The 20,370-nt window shown below is 36.4% G+C and overlaps 3 protein-coding genes across 3 annotated transcripts; all 3 read right to left on the reverse strand.

Moving 5' to 3' along the window:
• Nucleotides 1-686: 686 nt before the first annotated feature.
• On the reverse strand, nt 687-2,825 carry LOC113296094. The gene is made up of 4 exons (XM_026544432.1): nt 2,590-2,825; nt 2,377-2,526; nt 1,671-1,992; nt 687-1,226 (listed from the first exon to the last, which is right to left on the reverse strand). Exons 1-4 carry the CDS (start codon nt 2,823-2,825, stop codon nt 687-689), a joined length of 1,248 nt encoding a protein of 415 aa, XP_026400217.1.
• A 4,691-nt stretch (nt 2,826-7,516) lies between these two features.
• LOC113299798 (protein BIG GRAIN 1-like E) lies at nt 7,517-9,190 on the reverse strand. Its single transcript, XM_026548888.1, has one exon. It carries the CDS (start codon nt 8,670-8,672, stop codon nt 7,614-7,616), a length of 1,059 nt encoding a protein of 352 aa, XP_026404673.1. The 5' UTR covers nt 8,673-9,190; the 3' UTR covers nt 7,517-7,613.
• Nucleotides 9,191-11,653: 2,463 nt separating this feature from the next.
• Nucleotides 11,654-20,258, reverse strand: LOC113299799 (DNA mismatch repair protein MSH7-like). Its single transcript, XM_026548889.1, has 17 exons — nt 19,891-20,258; nt 18,933-19,749; nt 18,326-18,421; nt 18,165-18,220; nt 17,699-17,765; nt 17,348-17,443; nt 16,290-16,421; nt 16,134-16,167; nt 15,985-16,032; nt 15,059-15,258; nt 14,852-14,978; nt 14,453-14,730; nt 14,124-14,318; nt 13,171-13,584; nt 12,789-12,885; nt 12,485-12,612; nt 11,654-12,332 (listed from the first exon to the last, which is right to left on the reverse strand). The coding sequence occupies exons 1-17, from the start codon at nt 20,217-20,219 to the stop codon at nt 11,856-11,858; spliced, it is 3,591 nt and encodes a 1,196-aa protein (XP_026404674.1). The 5' UTR covers nt 20,220-20,258; the 3' UTR covers nt 11,654-11,855.
• Nucleotides 20,259-20,370: the final 112 nt, after the last annotated feature.

The raw sequence follows: 20,370 nt of genomic DNA on the forward strand, positions 1-20,370 counted from the left end.
AATCTGGAACATGTGAGCGTCTTTTTCACTTTTAGGGTGCTTGAATCATAATTCGTATTGCCAAAATCGAAAATTTGGCCTTGTCTCAATCTTATGGTGCTATAAAAGTTAACATGCAGCTCGACACTTGTCAACTTGGGGCTAACAGAGTCATTTTAGGAACTGGGTTAAAAGGGAAATGGGGAAATGAATCTCTACAGGAGAACCCATTCGTTCTTCTTTTTGTTGTTCTCTCCGTCTGCGGCTGTTTCTTCTTAAACTTATAGCGCGTTTGGTTCAAGTTTTTGGGAGTCTAGGAATACAATTACAAGGTAATCCAATTCCAGGAATTGGATTCCTAAGAATGAGATTCCTAATTCAAATATTATTGTTTGGTTGACATAATCCTATTACAGGGTAATCAATAAATGCCAAATCACTTTACTACCCTTCCTTCCCTTTGAAACTTTGATAGCTAAGAACAAACCAATTCTAAAAGTTTGAATTTCAAATTTCTAAACAAGTTGTAATACTAAAACATATGTTGTATAGTCACAACTGTCGTCATAAGCAAGGACTGAAAAGTAATGAAAACAACTGTCATCACAATCATAAAACTGTTGTCATTCTCTGACCAAAAACAACAAGGACTAAAAAGTACTGTTTCTAGTAGTTCCTCCTAACATCACTCACAAACATAAGCTACATTACTTAAGAATCTTGTTCTTCACATAGTTGGATCGTTTTTCTTCCCCCATGCCGAAGAAAACCTTTGTTTTTGTAGATGAATCGAGAATAATAGATGCGGCATCTATCACCTCATCTTCAGTGAGGCCATCTATCTTATTCAACTCCTCAAACAAGCGTTTATTGACATCGTCTTCTTGAGTAAGGGACACACGAACCGCTTCAAAGTGATCAAGTGTACCCGTAACAAATTTGCTAAACGAATTAGCCATCAAACTAAGGCCATTTGAATCTCCACTTGATTCACCCGATACAATGTCAAAGGATGATGAACGTACCCTTTTCCTTCTACCTTTACCACTGTTTGACTCGGACTGATTACTTTGTTGTTGATCATTTTCTTCTTCCTTTTCTTGTTCGCCTTCTTTCTCGATCTCTTCTAGCTCTTCAGCAAGTGAAGCAGCCCCTTTACCATTTGCCCTATCTTCAGCAAATATCTCAACTAATGCATCTAAATGAGGGAATGCTTTCCCATACAGTCCCTTTGCATTTGTATGAGACTGCAAGAACAAAAGCGACAAACAAAAACTTGTTACCATACTAGGTGACAAACAAAAACTTACTCATACATGAATCCAACAACATACATAAAACCACCACAGATTCATACACATCTACATTCATTAAACCATTATATAATCTACTCCAGAACAACTTCGATACTAACTCAGAACTTACTAAACTGTAATTAACATTGCATAACAACACGGATTACATTTATACAGGACATGTGCTACTTATACATGACCTAACAGTTGAAAATGTTCCACGCTTTATCTGGAGGAGGGTACAAAAACTGGACCTAACAGTTGATTACAAGACATGTGCTACTTATACTAACATGCCGCTTTAGTTATTATGGATTAGATGTTATGAAATAAGAAGAAAACAGTCTCTGACATATAGTTTAACATGAATGAATAACTCAGTAGTTTCGAAAATACCTTAGCCCAATCATCAAATAAACTTTTTTCGCACACAAGCTTGTTGTTGATATAATCAAATTCAAACCCACTGCCAATAGTTACCATTTCATTGATGGCCATCGCATGTTTCTTCAAAGTCTTGATTCTAGAATCGATGTTGGTAGTAGTTAACCCACAAGTTGGTAGTTTCTCAGTTAGTTTCTGCTCAATAACTTTCAAGTAGCCCGATTTAAATCCGGTATCACTTTTCCACTTGCCATCGAGCGTAAGTTTCGTCAATATATCAACCAATACGTTATCTTCAGCTTCTACCCAACTCCGATGAGGTGCCATTAATTTCCTGTTTACAAGCATTCATACAAAATAAGTTAACAATTATAAGTTGTACGAATGTATTCCAAACACATGATAAAATGAAGCAATACTGAAAAATGGAAGAAAAATATACCTCAAATATCACCTTGTTTTTGTAACAAAAAAGGGAAAGCATCAATGAGATTCACAATTATAAAATAATGAAGTATGAAATAGAATAGACTAATACAGGAAAATCAAAGTAACAAACGAAATCCTTGTTTTTCAAACATAAATCCTTATAACTGCAATGGAGTTCAATAAACATACAGTAACAAACGAAAGTTATTAAAAAGTAGACTAATACAGGAAAATCAAAGTTTTTTAACTAACTACGCGTCTACGTCTACGTGCAGTCCATCTTTCCCACATTTGATCAGCTAACTCTTTCCTCTGAAAAGCCCAATAATCTGAGGAATCAACAAATTCTATCATTCGACTTTCTTGAGGAGAAACTAAATTAACTGGTCCATCTTCATAATTGTCTTCCTCTAGAAATTCATCCATAGGCATTTCTCTCCTAATAAGGTTATGGATTAAACAACAAGCAATGATAAAACGACAATGTATGTTTACTGGATACCATGAAGGACTCCGAAGTATTGCCCATATCATTTTCAACAATCCAAAAACGCGTTCAATCACATTCCTAGCCCTACAATGTTTCATATTGAATAGTTCTTCAGCTGTCCTTGGTTCTAAACGACCTTGCCCCCATTCCTTTAAATGATAACGTTGGCCTCTAAAAGGCGCAAGAAATCCTCCACTATTCGGATAACTGGCATCGACAAGGTAATAGTAACCTAGACAAGTCAGCATGCAAAACCATCATTATCTCACTACAGAACACTAGAAACACCCATTAATCCACAGATTTAAGTTTTAATACACTAATGAACTTACCTTGTGGAACTTCTAAGCCATTCTTTTTGTATATTGCTTCTCTAAGAACACGAGAATCGGCAGCTGAACCTTCCCAGCCAGGATACACATATATAACCTCCAAGTTATGGGAGCATACACATAATACATTAGTTGCAATCGAGCTCTTCCTTGTACGATACCTAGGCTTGTCTTCGGTTGCCACATGGATACTAATATGTGTTCCATCTAATGCCCCTAGGCAGTTCTACAGGTAAACAAGGTATTACTGATTCATTAAGGATACGGGGTATATTCTTAAAAGACATGAAACATCAAAGTTTGAGTTCATACCTTGAAGCAATTCCATCTCTCATCAACAGAACTTGTAGCCACTGCAACTGGTTGTTTAAGCAACTCCCCTTGAAGTCTAATAACTCCTTTCAATACCGTGTTTACATATCTGCTAATGGTTTCTCCAGGTCGCTTGAACATAAACCCTACAACTCTATTCTTATGGTGATGTGCAATTACATACAAAAATACCGCAACCATTTCTTCAACATCAGAATTCCTATTATCTTCTAGTCCGCTTATTGTGGACAGCTTATGGCAAAGTATTCGAAAAGTACGTCTATCGAGGCGAAGTTGCGATTTACAATTTGTGTCGCTTTTGTAAACTTAATCTTGCATCACCCACAGTCGTACAGTAGTCATTTCAAAACGATCATTTGATCTTAACACGCAACTTTGATAACGCAGAACATATGAATAAAAGTAGACGTAAAATAAAGTTACAGCATCCAACGTTGTTCTGATATTATCATTCATCATTTCTAGTTTTCTTTTCTTTGTCAAGACTAGAGGAGCCATACTGGAAGTTGGTCTGAGTTCAACAAGCATAAGAAAAGAACAGTCAAGCATAATAAACACATGTACAGTATTTCCAGGTTGGAGGCAAGCTACATTCAGATAGAATATAATGCACATATACAGAATACAGCAAAGCAATCAAAATCAATGATTCTAAACTGATTGTGTAATAGTAGCCTAGGTGTAATCGTACTTGTTCTTTACGAGGATATCACGAGTGTATAAAGTAATGTCTTATGGTGCAGACTCAACAAGAAAAACAGAACACGAAAGCTAATAATAGTACTTACGAGAAAAGTTAAAGCAAATCGAAATGCCCTTTTGATTGTGTAACTGGTAGTAGAACAACAATGACCTATATGTGAAAAATAGACAGAAAACGTTAGCTATAGATGAACAACATATTGCTTGAATCTGGATTGGTAGATAGATGAACGACATAAATTACTAGGTGGTTGTTATCACTAATGACCAACAAATGACCAACTTATGTCGAGCCGTGTTAAACGAGGGGTTGACCATGTATTGGTATTATTGGATTTGGACGGTTTGGCGACATAAGAATCAAATACAGTAAAGCTTCAATAAAAAAAGTAAAAAATAATAATAATAAAAGCTTAAATCAGAAAATCAAAAAAAATCAAATACAGCTGGAGTGATACGCCTTTTGGAAATCTGAATGGTTAACATTGCAATAACCAGTTGAACTACCGCTCGTAGTTATGATTTGGGGTAAGTTGTATGACCAATAAGCCAACAAGATATTCCCAATATACAGCAGAAACTCATATCAGTGACCTAACATATATATAATCCCCTGAAATGTGAAACTTCAGCTAACCACAAATCAACATGTATCTTTTGAGCAAACACAAGATAAAAAACTATAGTTAATGCAAGTTTTCATTCAAAATCTTGATTTATTTCTCTTTTGGGCATTTTGACAAACACCCAACAAGCTAATAAATTAACCACCAACTAAACTGAACCCATAAATCAGTAGAGGACGGCAATTGATAGTATATATTAGGATAAGAATTAAGAAACAAAATTAACAACCAACTAAACTGAAATCATCAAAAAATCAGAAGAATTAATCAAAAAAATCAAAGAGAGGTGAGGAATTACCTAACCCTATATCTCCAAAATCAGATATGGATTTTGCACCCTCGAAATCAGAGATGGATTTGTTTTAGAATATGATATGGTTTCTTGTCGAAGTAGAAGAATAATCAACGATTAACAGTTCAATCCTTGTCGATCTCCATGGATTCTCTAGGGGTTTTTTTCTTCTCCCCGTCGCTCGAGTTTAGAAATGAAATGTGAAAACGAGATTTTGTTTTGTTACAGGGTCAGCCTCGTAATTTCCTTTTTCCCTTGTTTTTTCTTCCCGGAAGTTTGCATTCCATTGGTATAGGGATGCAATGAAAAAGAAGGCTTTGGGGGGAATTGGATTACCCAGGAATCCAATTACCAAATTATATGGACCGTTTGGTTCGGGGTAATTGCGCGGATTCCCTCGAAATCCAATTCTTGGACGTCCAAAAACTTGAACCAAACGCGCTATTAATCTCACCTGTTTGATTCCTAAGATTGGTGGAGGAGGGGGTTCATTAAAATATCTGTGTCATGGTTTTGGTTTTGATTCATTGTCACAAGAATATAAGGTTGTACTTATTTATACAACTTCAACAAGCGAAGGTGACCGGGGGTTCATATGCATGGTTCTCACATTGGGAATAAGTTTTTGGAGGAAGGTAGTTACTAGTACTAGTGATCTGTTGCCACCACCAGGATACTCCCATTTTCCAAGTCAAATGGTGACAACATTGTGGAAAAAGGATCATAGATCCGCCTCCATTTGTGGAGGTGATCTTTTATGGAGACCAACACATACTGGTAGTCTTGATGGTAATAAGATTGAAATGTTGCTTTCGTTCGACATTCATAATGAAAAAATTCAGTTCATTAGACTTCCTGAAGAATGTAATTCTCTGAAATCGACGTTAAAAAGGGATGATTATCTAGAAATCCGTCATCATCTTCTAGAGTTCAAAGGATATCCTTGTGTTGCACGTTCTGCAAAGCGATTGATAAATAGGACAGACTCCAATAAATTTTGTCATTATCGTTTTGAGATTCTATTTTATATATTGAAGGACAAGGTCAACCAAGAATGGGAAAACCAGGAGAGTTTCGATGTTAGATTGAAGGAAGACAGTTTTGATCCCGGTGAAGATTATCGGAATCCTTTCCTTCAGTACTTTAGCCACACTGATGCCTGTCCTACACGTATCTTCAGTTTCTCTGATCAAATGATACTGTATTGGTTTGATGGGGGATGTCTTATATTCTACCATTTGGAACATCATAACGTGGTAGAAGGCTTCCACTCTGATGATAAGCAAACTCGTAATATTTTTAAGAATAAGATGAAAGAGATCAATCCAGACCCTGATTATGACGAGGAGGATGTTGATGATTCTGAATGTGTTTGTCCCCTTATTGATTATCAGCTGCATGCACAAGTGGAAAACATCATTTCGCTGAATAAACTTCATTCCTAAAGGAGAAGAAGTTGTTGAATTTGATATCAGCAGAATGGTATGTTTTCTTTTAGGTAGTTTTCTCCTATTTAAGTTTTATTGCAGAGTTGTTTTTTATTTTATTCAAGGAAAAAAACAGACTATCCTAAGGCATAACTCATTGTTGCATAATAAATTTCTCATTCTGCCCATCTTCACTTTCATCTGAACTACTACTGCTGCTAACAATCTTCATGTACATACTATCCTCACTTGTGGGGTGACGATATTTTTCTCGCTTTAATGCCATGAAATGTGCTACACAATGATCCAAAATTTTCTTTGTATACGAGATTCTTTTCTCCGAACCCAAATTCATCCAGCGCAAAATTTACCACCATATTTTAGATATTACACCTTTAAAAATTAAGTATGTAAATCAAGTGAATTGTTATGTTTTTGAAGGCAATCAACAAGATCCCGGGGCCTAACTGTTGTAAAAAAGGGTGGCAGGATTTATACCGACCACAATACCAAGTGTGATATCAAAAGCATGTCTCAAGAACACATCTTGTAAATCGATTATGAAGCCTTTATTGTATCTCGATGAGAAATGCTTCAATCCCTGTTGAATCTTTAATTGCTCTCTTAGTTATCCACATTCAAACCGTGATTCTAAAATCTTTTGCTGCAAAAACTGTGGTAGCCATCTTTTTCCATAAATCGGCATCACAGTAAAGATAGCTTGGCCTAGTAACTTGAAAGCCTCATATATATCAGAACCTTTAGGGAAGTTGCGAGAGTTGGTTTTAAGAATGTACTCAGACTTTCTTTACATTAGGTGTGAATAACACATCTGGACCAAAAAACAAAGACCCCTCTAATAAAATTGTACTCGAAACGGTCTTACTAATAACTTCAGTCGTCCAGACTCCAGTCATAGAGACTAAGGTTGCTGTTTAATCTTATGGAGCTAACCACTTGGAATTTTGCAAGGTTTCTGGTGATTCATGTTGCAGGTGATATAGTCCACCAATTGCTGCAAAGCTTAGGATTTGGCTGTGGGACAACCGCCAAGCGGCATATGACATATTTGCACATCAAGAAAAAGGTATTACTTTAGAGCTTCTTTTGTACAAACTTTCAACATCTCGTGGAACCAAGAAGAAAGAAATAAAGAAAAAAATTGCATTAGTTTAGCCCTACCCAACCATAATTCTTGGTTCCGTCCCTTGACACAACCCATGTGAATTTCACTAGCTTGTTTACTTAATCTGATGAAAACAATCAACAAGAGGGTAACAATGATTATTGGGATCCTACTACTTAAGTCTTAAGTATTATAGTTTCATAAACTGGTAATTACACCGCTTACCGAACAATATTCACTACACAAATCATAATTTTGTAATTCAAATAAATCTGAACTTGAATCACTTTCTCCACCATTATCATCATCCATATCAAGACCGTGTTGATTATCGTTATCCTTCCTCCTCCTCATCCTCATCACCGTATTCCCATCTTTATCTTTACTATGTTGTTTTTCTGATAAGGAGTTTATTTTCTTATATTTTTCATAAAGCACATCAAGTGTTTCCATATCTCTATTAATCATCTTCTGATCTTGTAATGATATAGAACTACCTCTTCCACTATGCTTTGATAAGTTATTAGAAAACATAAATTCTTGGTTTGAGGTTGTAACTAGATCTGATGTTGATGATGAATTCTGATACATCTTTGTTTTGGAACTGAATGGAGGAGGTGTTCTAAAACCACTAGTGAGGGAAGAAGAATATAATAGTAATGGTGATGATTTCAAATCAGAAATAGAAGCAGCTGTAGAAGTAGTTATTTTGTTGCTGTTATTATTGAAGCTTGGAAAATGGCTTATACTACTTCTTCTTTTCCTTCTGCCATAACCTAATTCACGATGACTTTCTTGGTCTTCATATTTGATACATGATGTTGTGGGTTTCTTCTTCTTCGACGAAGAAGTTTGGTTGAAAAGAGAATTTAAAAAACTTACTAATTTTCCACCTGGAGAAACGGGTTGTTTATTTTTATTTAAATAAGCCTTCTGATCTTTGGTCTGTTTTTGACGGTGAGATTGTGATGATGAAAAGCTTTGGTTACTTCTAAAAGGACTAGAGTCTAAACTAATTCTTGATCTTCTTCCTACTGGTTGATCATCTTGGTTCCTGATATTATTCTTATTGGTGTTCAGCATTGATTTTTGATGAATACTACTGGCTCCTGCTGCAAAATACTTAGTAGCTTCAAAGACAACGATTTCATCATCAGAATCATTTCTTTGGTTGAGGTTGTAGTGGTGGTGGTAATGGTGGTTAGGTATCTTGTGGACTGCATTGTAATGGTGATCAGGATATCTTGTGTTAGACATGGTTGTTGATGATAAAATGTTGATGATAAACAGCTATATATATAGTTCTTGATCGTGTGGATGATAAAATTGGTCTTTTTGTTTATGGGGCAGAGATCATGGAAGAGAAGATAGAACTGAGTTGGACGAGATTTAGTGGGCAGAGAGGGTCAGTGTGCTTGCAATTAGCGACACAACAATGCTTCCAAGGGGTCAGTTGCTGAAATGTGTTTTGGTGAGGAACCTTCTTGTCTTTCCATTTCCGGTTGTCTTGTCCAATATCTATCTTACAAGCACATTTACACCTTATTTGTTTGGATATGTTTGTTTTTTCATTTTCTGATGTTAGACATGCCGAGTAACTCTTATATATTTAAGAGTCGGGGATGAGTAGAAAACAAACAACCCGACCTGAAGAATTTGATTTTGCTGTAAGAACACACATTTTTCCCAAAAATTTTGTGAAGTTTCTAAATCATTTGCAGTAAAATGGGCAAAGTGGCTAAACTTATCTCATTCGAAATATGAGTTGTTAAAATCAACAAATTATGCAGCTCTGATTGTGTTCTCTGCCAAGTGCATCATAGGTATTCACCTACCACTCGGATCATCGTCTGAATCACCTGGTCCTCCTTTCGGGTGCGGGGTTTATATCTGAAGCTAGATCTATGCTATGTCATGAATCATGATATATACTTATTATCTCTCACAAGAAGGGTCTTCTCCTCTTAATTGAGATAATTTCTTAAGTGCCAGCCACGAGATATAAGGATCATATTTCAAGATAATTCAGCAATCTCATATCTGGGTCGTAACCAATCACGATTACTGTGATGTTACGTGCCTCCGATAACAGACACATTATTGAAAGGCATTCTTGGCATGGCATGTTGTATTTACCCCCAAGTCCTTCATTGCATGGTTGTCCAAACAAGAGATTGATTTGATGTGGGCCGCCGTGTTTTGCAAAATTGCAAGTGTGCAAGTGAACAGTCGGTCTATATATCACAGTATCGCTAGCTCACCTTTCAGATTTTAGCACCCCACACTGAACAATAAATAAACTTTTAACCTTATATTTATCTTTCATGAGTGGACTGCTCACTGCCTCACTCCAAATTGTGTCTGAAATCAAGATAACTGCCTCACTCCAAATTGTGTCTGAAATCAAGATAGTTTGGAAAGTCAATAATATACATTGAATTACGTTTTGTTGCTTTCTTTTACTATGCACCATGAATTACTAAAGGTGCTTTGCTTGGTTCTCTTTCTCTCCAGTATTCCAATATATCTTCTCTTTTTTTCTTTTTATCTTTTTTATTGGTGAAAAATGCAAATCATCCTATCCAACAAGCTGCCCAAGATATATATAATGCAAAAAATACTATTCCGGTTTGGGGCACAAACAAAAGTAAAGAACGATTTTTTTTGGGACCATGGTTTTATTTTGGATAAAGACATTAAAAGTAAATCTAGGTCACCCCTTATCTAGATATTTATATTAATATCTAAATTACCCTCCTGATTAATTTTGGGTGATGATTAGTTAGTGTTAATAATAGTTAGTATAATGATTAGTGAGATGATTAAGTTAAAGATAATTAGTGAGATTAAAAAATCAGATGGTTTTTTTTTAAAGAAGTAGAATTATTGAGAGAGTAAAGTTAGAGAAGATAAAGAAGGAAAACATGAAAAACGATGGATTTTACCAATCACAATCGGAGGAAGGGTATTTGGGTACCCAGGTAGGCTTCAAACTTAGATAATGTTGGTTGAATTGCTCCAAACTTTCAAAAAAAATGAATTTTTTTATGTAGATTTGGGCCAGTTCGGTTACCATATGTCAAGAACATGTAACCGAACACACCTGAAAGTGTAGTTCGGTTACGTTTTCCAAACACGCAGGTTACCGAACTCGCTCGTTAATTGAGGTTTTGGTCGTACTGTGTAATGTTCGGTTACCTAGGATAAAATGGTAGGTAACCGAACTTTGAACTTAACAATTTATTTGGGCACATCTTGTGTGATCGGTTAGTTCGCAAACTTCAATGCAACCAAGTTCCCAACCGAACTGCTGGTTAAAAGTAACCTAGTGTTAGAAGTTCGGTTGGTTCGCAAACTTCAACACATTTTGCGAATCAACCGAACTGGGCTTATATATGCATATATGCAATTAGGCAAACGTTCGGTTACTACGAAATTTATTTCTTGGCGAATTAGGTAGAGTTCGGTTACGAAGTTTCAAAGGTAGAGTTCGGTTACAAAGAAAACTTAACATTTTTGCGAACGAACCGAACTTGTGGACTTCTCATTGTTTTCGTAAACTAAAGTTCGGTAATATCCTTGTTTTGCGAAGGAACCGAACTTATGGACTTGTGTTGTTCTAATACAAGGAGTTCGGTTAAAAGTATTTTTTTGCGAATCAACCGAACTCTGAGTTCGATTAAGAAAAAAATTAATTCTTGATAACCGAACTTTTCTCTGAAAAAAAAAACCTCCATTAAACCTCTCTACAACTTCCATCTTCAACTCATTTTAATGATTACTTCTCATTTATTCAACCAAAAACAAATGACAAGTAATGGGTTTGTGAGAATATCTTTGTTAATGTTTTAAATTAAGCTATATATATAGTGGTGGTGGTAATCAGAGGTGGTGGTGGTAATCGGCGGTGGTGGTGGTAATCGGTGGTGGTGATAATCGAAGGTGGTGGTGGTAATCGGCGATGGTGGGAGGAGGTGGTGGTTATATATATATATATATATATATAGGTGGTTATTGGGTTGGTTTTAAATTAAATTAGGTTAAGGGTAGGTTAGTCATTTCAATGCTTTAGGACACACCTTATAACTATAGGATAGGTGGCCCAATACCACTGACTTCGTGCAGTACGGTGACGTTGAGTGTTTGCTAGACGTGTAGCTCTATTAGACTAGTCCCATGTGCTTTCACAGTAGCCACATTTAAAGAATCCAATACCGAATTGCATTCTGATGGGAATTACGTACTGATCACAATTACAATAGCAACATGACATTACACTTTACAGGGGTGAGTAACGCAATTACATAGGGATAGAAACTAATTTACCAACTCTGGAACAAACATAACTTTTCCATTTCTTTACAAAATTGATCACAAAGTCTTCTTAATTTCCTTGGATGTACAAGGCTCATACATAGGCCAATCTGTTCATGTTTTCTTTCAGTCTTTATATAAGCTCTTCATCTCAAGCCACAAACAAAGTAATGTATCCCAAGAATCTTCATCCGAACTACATTCTTCTTCTGCGCCTTTTGCTAAAGCCAATACAGTCTTCAGCCACTGTTCATGAAGCGTCGAAAAGGAAGCCCTTTGCTCACTCGACTTGAAGTTTTCTGCGACAGATGCTTTCATCACTTGACCAGCTTTTGATGCAGCTCTGACTAGCTTTTCTGGTATCCCTGCCATTAGAGCCACTTGTAAACCGTAACTTTCTGGACATGCTCCAGAAGTGAGACGGTAAAGGAAAACTAACTCTTGATCGGCTTTAAACATGCTTTTGCTGGTACTGGGTTTAAAGGAGCAGGCCATGTGTTGGAGTGATACATGAGGATGGGAAGAAAATTCCTTGGTGAGAGAATGGTAATGAGTTGCAAAGAGTAAACGACAGTGGACCTTTTCAACAAGGTGGCGAAATACCTACAAATAAAATGTTTAAATACGGCTTCATCATAATGGCATATAAATGTCACTATTAACATTGGTATGAAGTGAAATAAGAAGACAGAACTCAGAAGCCTTGATATCACAAGGCAGAGAATATATATGAGGTATGAAGAGTTGATACTCACAGCATATGCTATTGCATATCCATCGAAGGTGCTTGTTCCCCGACCGAGTTCATCGAGAATAACAAGGGAATCATCAGTGGCATTTCGAAGAACAGAAGCTGTCTCCATACACTCAATAAAAAAGGTACCTACAAGATAAAGATTTCCGTAGCCAAAATTAAATAAGACAATGCAATAAGCTTGTGTCCAAGGCGACTGATGGCACAACCATTCCCATGACATGTGTCGATGACTTAAACAGATATAAAGTAGAGCTACAACCAATTTAGAACTTTTTTTTGGATAATAGATTAGAAGAACTCACTCTCGCCAGTCATGATACGATCAGTTGCACCAAGCCGTGTGAAGATAGTATCCACAGGTGATAATATGCATGTCTCACCAGGCACAAAGCAGCCTAACTGCAGAGGAAAGGAGAAAGGATTACAAAAAGACAAGAGAAGAATAAATCAGAGCACTCAACTTAAGAAGTTAATTATCCATCATCGATGTTAAAAATCCCAGTTTCTTTTTGAATAATGTGTTCATCCGACTTGGAAATTATCCACCCTACGCTTTTTAGTTTTTTAAGAGCATGGCATATGAACTTTAAGCCGGGTATGGGTTTAAATAGATTAAAAAGTTAAGTGGAGCACTATTACAAATTCATCAGAAACAAAGGGTTTCATCAGGATCCCGAAACTAACCTGGGCTAAGATCACTGCTAAACATGTTGATCGGAGCAAGGTTGATTTTCCGCCCATGTTTGGACCTGTCAACAGCAAAGTACGAGGGAAAGATCTGTCTGCGTCCTCCCCAAGATGCAAGTCATTTGGAATTACTTCACCCACTGTTTCTCCAAAAGCATATGGATGCCAGAGCCCTTTGATTGAAAGTGTAGGTCCTCTCTCTTGGCATGAGACCATGGGTCCAGAATTGACAGGCAGCAGAACAGGTCTGCACATAGACCCAGATGAAGAGTTTGCAGTCACTGCAAAGGATCTTAGCACATCAATGCAGCTGAGAGCATCAATTACTTGAGACCATAAAATAGCTTTTTTAACAAATAATTCAATTAGAACAGCGAGAGTCTCAGCATTGCAGTCTGAAACTTGATGATCCTGTAAAAGGCATAATGCACATAAGTTACTTCTTTAACCAACCCAAAACGAATTTCAAGAGATGCACAAAAGGTTTATCTGGGACTTCTAAAGGCTCCAATAACGAGGACAACAAAAGATATATCTGAGTTACTGCATACGAATTTGAAAGACTTAAGAATTAGAATAGTTCTAAATCTGCATAAGGTTTCCAGTGTAGATACAGAAAGTCATATATGTAAGAAGGAGACACAAGTAAATAAATGTACAAAAGATATAGAAATTCTTTTGTGACTGAAGAACACAGTTAAAAACTTCGAGAAATAAACAGCGCCAACTTCATAAAGTTCAAGATGCGTGAATTTTTTTAATGTCTTTCCAGCATAACAAAGATCCATTTCTTATGCTGCTTGATACTGCACAACTGCCTACTCATTTCAGTAATCAAGGAGCTCCCAATCTAAGAAAAAGAGGAATCCTTGATACAAGTACTCAAAGCAATCTGATATTTTATCCATGAATTAGAACCTGACACGGTGCTGTGTCTCTCATAAGCATACCTGGAATTTGGGGAAGTCGCTGTCCACTGCTGCTTCAAATTGGGTAAGGTGTCCGTCAAGCCCATTGCTACCGCATAACGGCGGTACAACCAGATAATTTAACAATGCTGAAATATCACGTTCTTTTTGTTGTAGGATCATTAAAAGGTCAAGTCCAATCCGCAGCCCTTTCACAAGTGAGCCAAATGCTTTGATCTGTGTCATGCAAAAAAGATTTCATCACTATAATAGTACGAGATCACAAGTTTGCAGTTTAGTGTACAAAGAAATTCAAGATCAAGTCAATTGGAAAACACATAACTGGTTAAGGTGAAGAAAGGATAACATACTCGTCGTTTTAGTAATTTGGTTCCAAGTAAGGGTAAAAGAAGAGAAGCCGATGACCGGACTATAGCCTTCACGCGGCCAAGTAATCTCTCTAGGTCAGGAAGCTTGCGCAAACATTGAGTGACAACAAGTGTTATATCTGAATGTGTCATTAGTTCCTCAACTACATTAAGTCTGTTATTGATCTCCCCCACGTCCTTTAATGGATGACAAATCCAGCTCCGTAGAAGTCGTTTACCAGATGATGTCACACAGTTATCAAGATATTTATATAGAGTACCTGAAAATCAACCAACGCCTTTACTGGATTAATATAAGTGTAGTATTTAGTTTTCTGAAATTAATCTAATTCATCCATGAAAAATTATCTGGTCTAAAGCGAGAGACATGCTACAACTTGCCTGTGGAGCCGCCATCGACATTATTAGTGAAAATCTCAAGGTTTACCAGGGTCTGTCCATCCATCCTGAGGCAACCCTTGTAGACTTGGTACGGTAAAATTTCTCCATTGGACAAAACATCATGAAGCTGTTTTGCATCCAAAAGATCAGTCACCAAAAGGAACAAAATACAGGAGCATGGAAAGAAAAGCATATGAATAAGCTTACCTTTAACCTGGATAAGTGGCAAACAAGTCCCCCAAGCGCAGAGATGGTTATATCACGGTGAATAACACCATCAAGTGCAGAACCCCAGGAATTAAGAGACGCTCTAAAGTACCCCTTGAAATGTATCATTTGCCTGACCTTGGAAGCATCAATAAAATCTGAGTCCGATGGTGAAGGAGTCAATTGCAACTTAGCTGATCCTGCAATTCAATAAAAAAATTACGAGTAGGTAATCAGGTCACACAATATCAAAAGACGAAAGGAAACCATTCCACTTAATCCTTCAATGGCAATAATAATGCGGAGCAGAAGCAGATTCATCATGATCAAAGCTAGTGTCTGGTGCTAATAGAATTTTGATAATTTTCAGTTACTACCCAGTAGAAAGTAAGATAAACTCCCATTAAGCCCAGGTAAGTAAGTCCCAAAGCTCTTTATCCACTAGAAAAGTTAATGGCAATTAAACTGAGTTTTACCATATTAACATCCTTAACAATTTATATCCGTTTTGGTAATACACAACTTTCTAAACAAAAAAACTACTTCCTGCTCATAACTCGAAGTATGTAAGTAGGATTCTTTAACAATACGTCTACTATGATGAGTATTGAGCAGAATGAAAAACCCATGTACCTAGGACCTGTTCAATTATTGCACTTAACTAAAAAAGGCCCATTTCGACAGAAATTGTGCTCATGCTATGGTATTTGCTGAGAGAATTAGACTTGTTTGCTAGCTGCTAGACGAGACAATGAGAATCTACAAGTAAGTCTATAGCTGGTGCCCCAGATATCACATTGTTAACTAGGTCTTGGGAATAGCAACCTTCAAGGCTTCAACATATAAAATATGTGTTTATAATAAACAGCAAGGTAACCTACATTTCAGCTACAAAATATCTGGATCAGAAGTACTTGATTTATTACCTGCAGATGAATACTTATTGAGTGCTTTTTGAGCTTCTTTAGATATCCCTGAAACAATTGCATAACATGGATCCAGAGTTCAAGGTCACTTCTAGATACAGCTCAAAAACATTGACAATTACCAAAAACACCTCTACCCTGAAACCTACCAGTGCTTTGATATATAACCTCCTTAGGTGCCACCTGGAGAAGAGAATCAGATGCAGAACGGCTTACTTAAAAGTAAAAGAATAAAGTAGATTGCTTTTGTTTAAAGGAATTAATAAGGAAGGTCTGGAAGAGAGAAAGGCGTCATAACAGCTTACTTGCATCAACAAAGCCCCCAAAGCCGCACAGGAAGCATCATCTGTTATGGAACCAACCCAAAACTTTAACGAAGCACAGTCAACAAAAGCGAATCCATATACAATCAAACCATTTTCGGTGTCACATTGCTCCTGCAGCGCAAGAATGCATAAAAATAACATATTAGCAGTGAATATTGTCATAGTGCACCTTAATAGGCAGAGATACAAAGAAGATTTCTGGCTCATGTACCCAGTAGAAATGAGTCTCATGAAATAGCATGATGGAAAATGGATTCAGAGTTCCGAATATGTGGAACAGTCATCTAAATAAATAAGCAGAAACATAAAACACACACACGACTAGAACTTTAATAATAAGTAGTAGTTCAATTATGTTTGTCTATCAACTGTCTTGAGGCATTAGTCAGATATGGTACACTGCTTATTTTGTGATTGAATCGCAACAAAATTTTATTTTGTTTTTTCTTTTATTTTGTGATATTTGCAATGAAGAAGGTGCTTCTTATCTGGTTAGAGCTAAACTTACAAAAGATGTTTCAGTTATATTCTTCTAGAACCTGACAAACCTCTTACTCTTATTTTACCACAAGAGTCAAGACATCAACTGGCTTATTCTGATTTCTGAAATCTGAAAATGAGGCTTGGTTGGTTACGTAGTGGTTGCATTGCATACGAGTTTTTTCCTATCAGTTAACTTGCATGCTGTAGATAATTATTTGCTATAAGACTTTCTTCGGGTAGTACCACAGCACACTGACGGATTACTAAAATGACGTTAACCCCTCACTTTGAAGGTGCTACACATGAAGCTATTTTCATCACTTGACAATAGTTTAATGCGAGCCATCATTCCTTTACGTGATTGATCCTTACAATGAATTTGCATGTGCAAGTTCTTAAATCCAGATTAGAAGAACTTAAGAAAGCAACTGAACAGATAACTGAGGCAAGCAACTAATATAGATTTAAGCTTTAAAAAAATTGGTTATGAACAAACAAGACAGATATGATAATTGATTTCATTGCAAGAAAAAAAACTAATTTCTGGTGCAAACCTCTGTTAACGCAAGTAAATGGACAGCATCAGGCCCAATGTTACCATCTATTGTAGTTGCTGGTGTGACAACTTGAACTAGTTTTCTTTCAATAATCTGAAACCCAACGATAAAGTCAGACCAAGCACCGTTAGTAACAACTGACCGGATAATTTTCTATGCAATTTTAATAAATTCTTACATAGAAGCACAACACAAGCAAAGAAAAAAAAAACAGATGTAACAACCTTTACAGAGTCTACATAAAATAACCTAACAGCCGTGAAACTGCCAACTGTTTTCTTACTAGACCATCAAGAAATATCGAAACTTTTAGTGTTCCTGTTTCTCATGACTTCATAACATACTTACCGCAGTTCTTCCTCTAGCTTTGGCTTGCTCTGATGTCTCTATCTGTTCTACTCGTCCAACCTTAAACCTTAAGTAAAAAATAAAATAAATAAAATAAGATGCCAATTAACCACAATATAATGTATAGGAGAAAAGATCAAGATACAGGGCTCTGAAGCCATCACCATCACATAGAAGTATCAGCCCCACCAGCTAATAATAGTTTCTAGCACAGTTGTTTGAGCATGCATAATTATGTAAGATGAGGTCAGTCTGGATATGGATTTTATTAGCTGCCATGTTGCTGTTGGAAATACTAACCCGACCATGAAAGCAAGGGTGCTACAATGGTCGAGGGAGGCTCAGACACAGGTAGCATTCACAATAGCCTAAGTCATTTCGAAGGTATAGAAGCATTATGTTACAAGATATGACATGTCTACACCTAGTTAAACTCAAATAACAGCAGGAATATTGCCCCTCTTACCCACGACCAATCAGCGTACGAACAGCCTCATCAATTCCAGCCTCAGATATACCAACCTAACCAGAAAGAGCTGCTATTAGATATGACATATAAATCAGTGCACAACTAATCAAAATAACATTTATTCATCCAGAAGAATCACATGCTCAACTCTACATTACCTGTCTGCATTTCCCGACACCACTAAATGTAAGCTTCCAGTCAAGCTCCTTATGGGCAATTTCGGCGTCTAATTCATATAGCTCATAAAACTGACCCTATTTGTTTTGCCAAATAAAATCAATAGATTAAAAGCTATTTTAAACTGAAAACTCTACTTGTAATCATACAGTACATCTACTGGTAAGATACATTATACATCTTCAACAAGTTAGTATATGATAAGCAAAAAAGGAAAGCAGCAGATATGCACAAACACGTCTGAAAGCGTATTAGCCAATAGCAACAACAGTTGGATACAATAAATGAATGGTAACAAGAGCAGACAAAAAACAGTTGGATACTATTCCTTTTTCAATTATATGAAGTATATACGACTTAGATCAGTACCATCACCTACTACAGTACTACCCATTTTCTTCAATTTCTCCACCGAAGATTTAATCCCCGTGATCTAAAGTTATTTAGCATAAGACACAGGTTGTATTAGATTAAAGACATCTAAAGTTTCTAAAGCAAATCTTATGGTCATAAACTAATAAAGATGTGCATAACTTAACATTTACGCAACAGCAATAAACCAGCAATATGCTAAGTCGGAATACTGACCACTTTATAGAAGAGTAGAACATCCATATATTGACATTTAACACCCCAATACTGTTTTTGTGATGCAGACATCTTTTTCATATCGTCAGGGGGTATATAAAGTGTCCTCTTGTCATACAGAGGGTCGCTAGGTCGTCTCCCACTGGCATCTCTAATCGAAGAAGAATTAAGCCATTCAAACTTACTCGTATTCGCTTCAAATGTCTTTGTTGTGGATTTCTTGCTTCCATTAGCTGGTTCTTCTTCAAGGAACTTCACTCTCTTACTTTTCAAATTCGGAATTGGAGAAACATTCTTATCATTAAGCCATTCAAAATTACTCTTATTAGCTTCAAATGTTTTCATCGTGGATTTCCTGCTCTCACTAACTGGTTCTTCTTCAAATAAATTAACTCCTTTAGTTTTTAAATCCGAAAAATCAGATACATTCTTATTATTAAGCCATTCAAACTTACTGATATTAGCTTCAAATGTTTTCATTGTGGATTTCTTGTTCTCGTTAACTGACTCTTCTTCAATTAACTTCACTCTTTTACTTTTCATATTATCATCATCATCATTGAAACCCATAAAATCTTGTTGAACTCTTTTGAAACGAGGAACAAGAGGTCGTGTATTAGCTGGTGTTTCCGGGCCAAAAAAATCATCCAAAATTCCACAGTCTGAAAGATCGCCCAAACCATAATTATTATCACTGATCTTGGCTTCAATACTAGTTGTTTGTGAGTTCTTCACAGGTGTTTGTTGTTTAAATAATCCCTCATCATTTCTGCTAATTTTCGATGAACTATTAAATAAACCACAATCACCTTGGTTCCTGCAATATACACAAAATCAGTCCGACATGTAGATTTCTCCTATTAAAACCCTAAAATCCGTAGCTCAAATCGATTACCAACAAAAACCCTAAAGCAAGTAAAAATGAAAAATAAAAAAACAAAAAATCTGTAAATCATACCTTTGATTCGGTTTTTCATGACCTTCCCTTGAAAATTTGTGCAATATACTTGAAAACAAAGAAGATCCAGCAGCACCGGCGGCATCAGTAGGATTAGCTTTAAAGTTTGAAGGGAGAATCTTACGAGGCAACTTCTCTGGTGGAGTATCAGTTCCTACCACTATAATATCATCTTCTAGATGATTTTTCGCCATACCAAATTGTTCAAATCTGGTTTGATTTTGCTTTTGGGACTGATAAGGAACATTGTTAGCGTTGGAAGGAATCGTAGATTTCTGGTCTTCTTGTTTCTTTTGCATGTATGAAAGAATAGATTTCTGTCGATTCATTTTGAAACCCTAAGAGAGAGAGAGAGAGGGAGGAAGAGATTATTTTGAGAACAGAAAATGAGATTTTTAGAGGTTTATGGGGTTTTAATTTTCGCGCCATTTTAATTATTCTTTTCGTTTTGGGAATTCGAGTTTTTAGGCGAAATGACTG

This window comes from Papaver somniferum, chromosome 7, assembly GCF_003573695.1.
Source record: "Papaver somniferum cultivar HN1 chromosome 7, ASM357369v1, whole genome shotgun sequence".
Lineage (NCBI taxonomy): Eukaryota > Viridiplantae > Streptophyta > Magnoliopsida > Ranunculales > Papaveraceae > Papaver > Papaver somniferum.

Bases quoted from the DNA above. Each gene is read 5' to 3' on its own strand.
- LOC113296094 (XM_026544432.1), bottom strand. From the start codon at position 2,825: ATGCTGACTTGTCTAGGTTACTATTACCTTGTCGATGCCAGTTATCCG. The intron at 2,527-2,589 runs GTATCCAGTAAA...TAACCTTATTAG, and splicing joins ATACTTCGGAGTCCTTCATG to GAGAGAAATGCCTATGGATG. The intron at 1,993-2,376 runs GTGGGAAAGATG...GCTTGTAAACAG, and splicing joins AAAGAGTTAGCTGATCAAAT to GAAATTAATGGCACCTCATC.
- LOC113299798 (XM_026548888.1), bottom strand. From the start codon at position 8,672: ATGTCTAACACAAGATATCCTGATCACCATTACAATGCAGTCCACAAG.
- LOC113299799 (XM_026548889.1), bottom strand. From the start codon at position 20,219: ATGAATCGACAGAAATCTATTCTTTCATACATGCAAAAGAAACAAGAA. The intron at 14,731-14,851 runs GCAAGTTGTAGC...GTTGATTTTCAG, and splicing joins TGTCGATGGCGGCTCCACAG to GTACTCTATATAAATATCTT. The intron at 12,886-13,170 runs GTTAGTTTCGGG...TTTCCTCTGCAG, and splicing joins TAGCAGTGATCTTAGCCCAG to TTAGGCTGCTTTGTGCCTGG.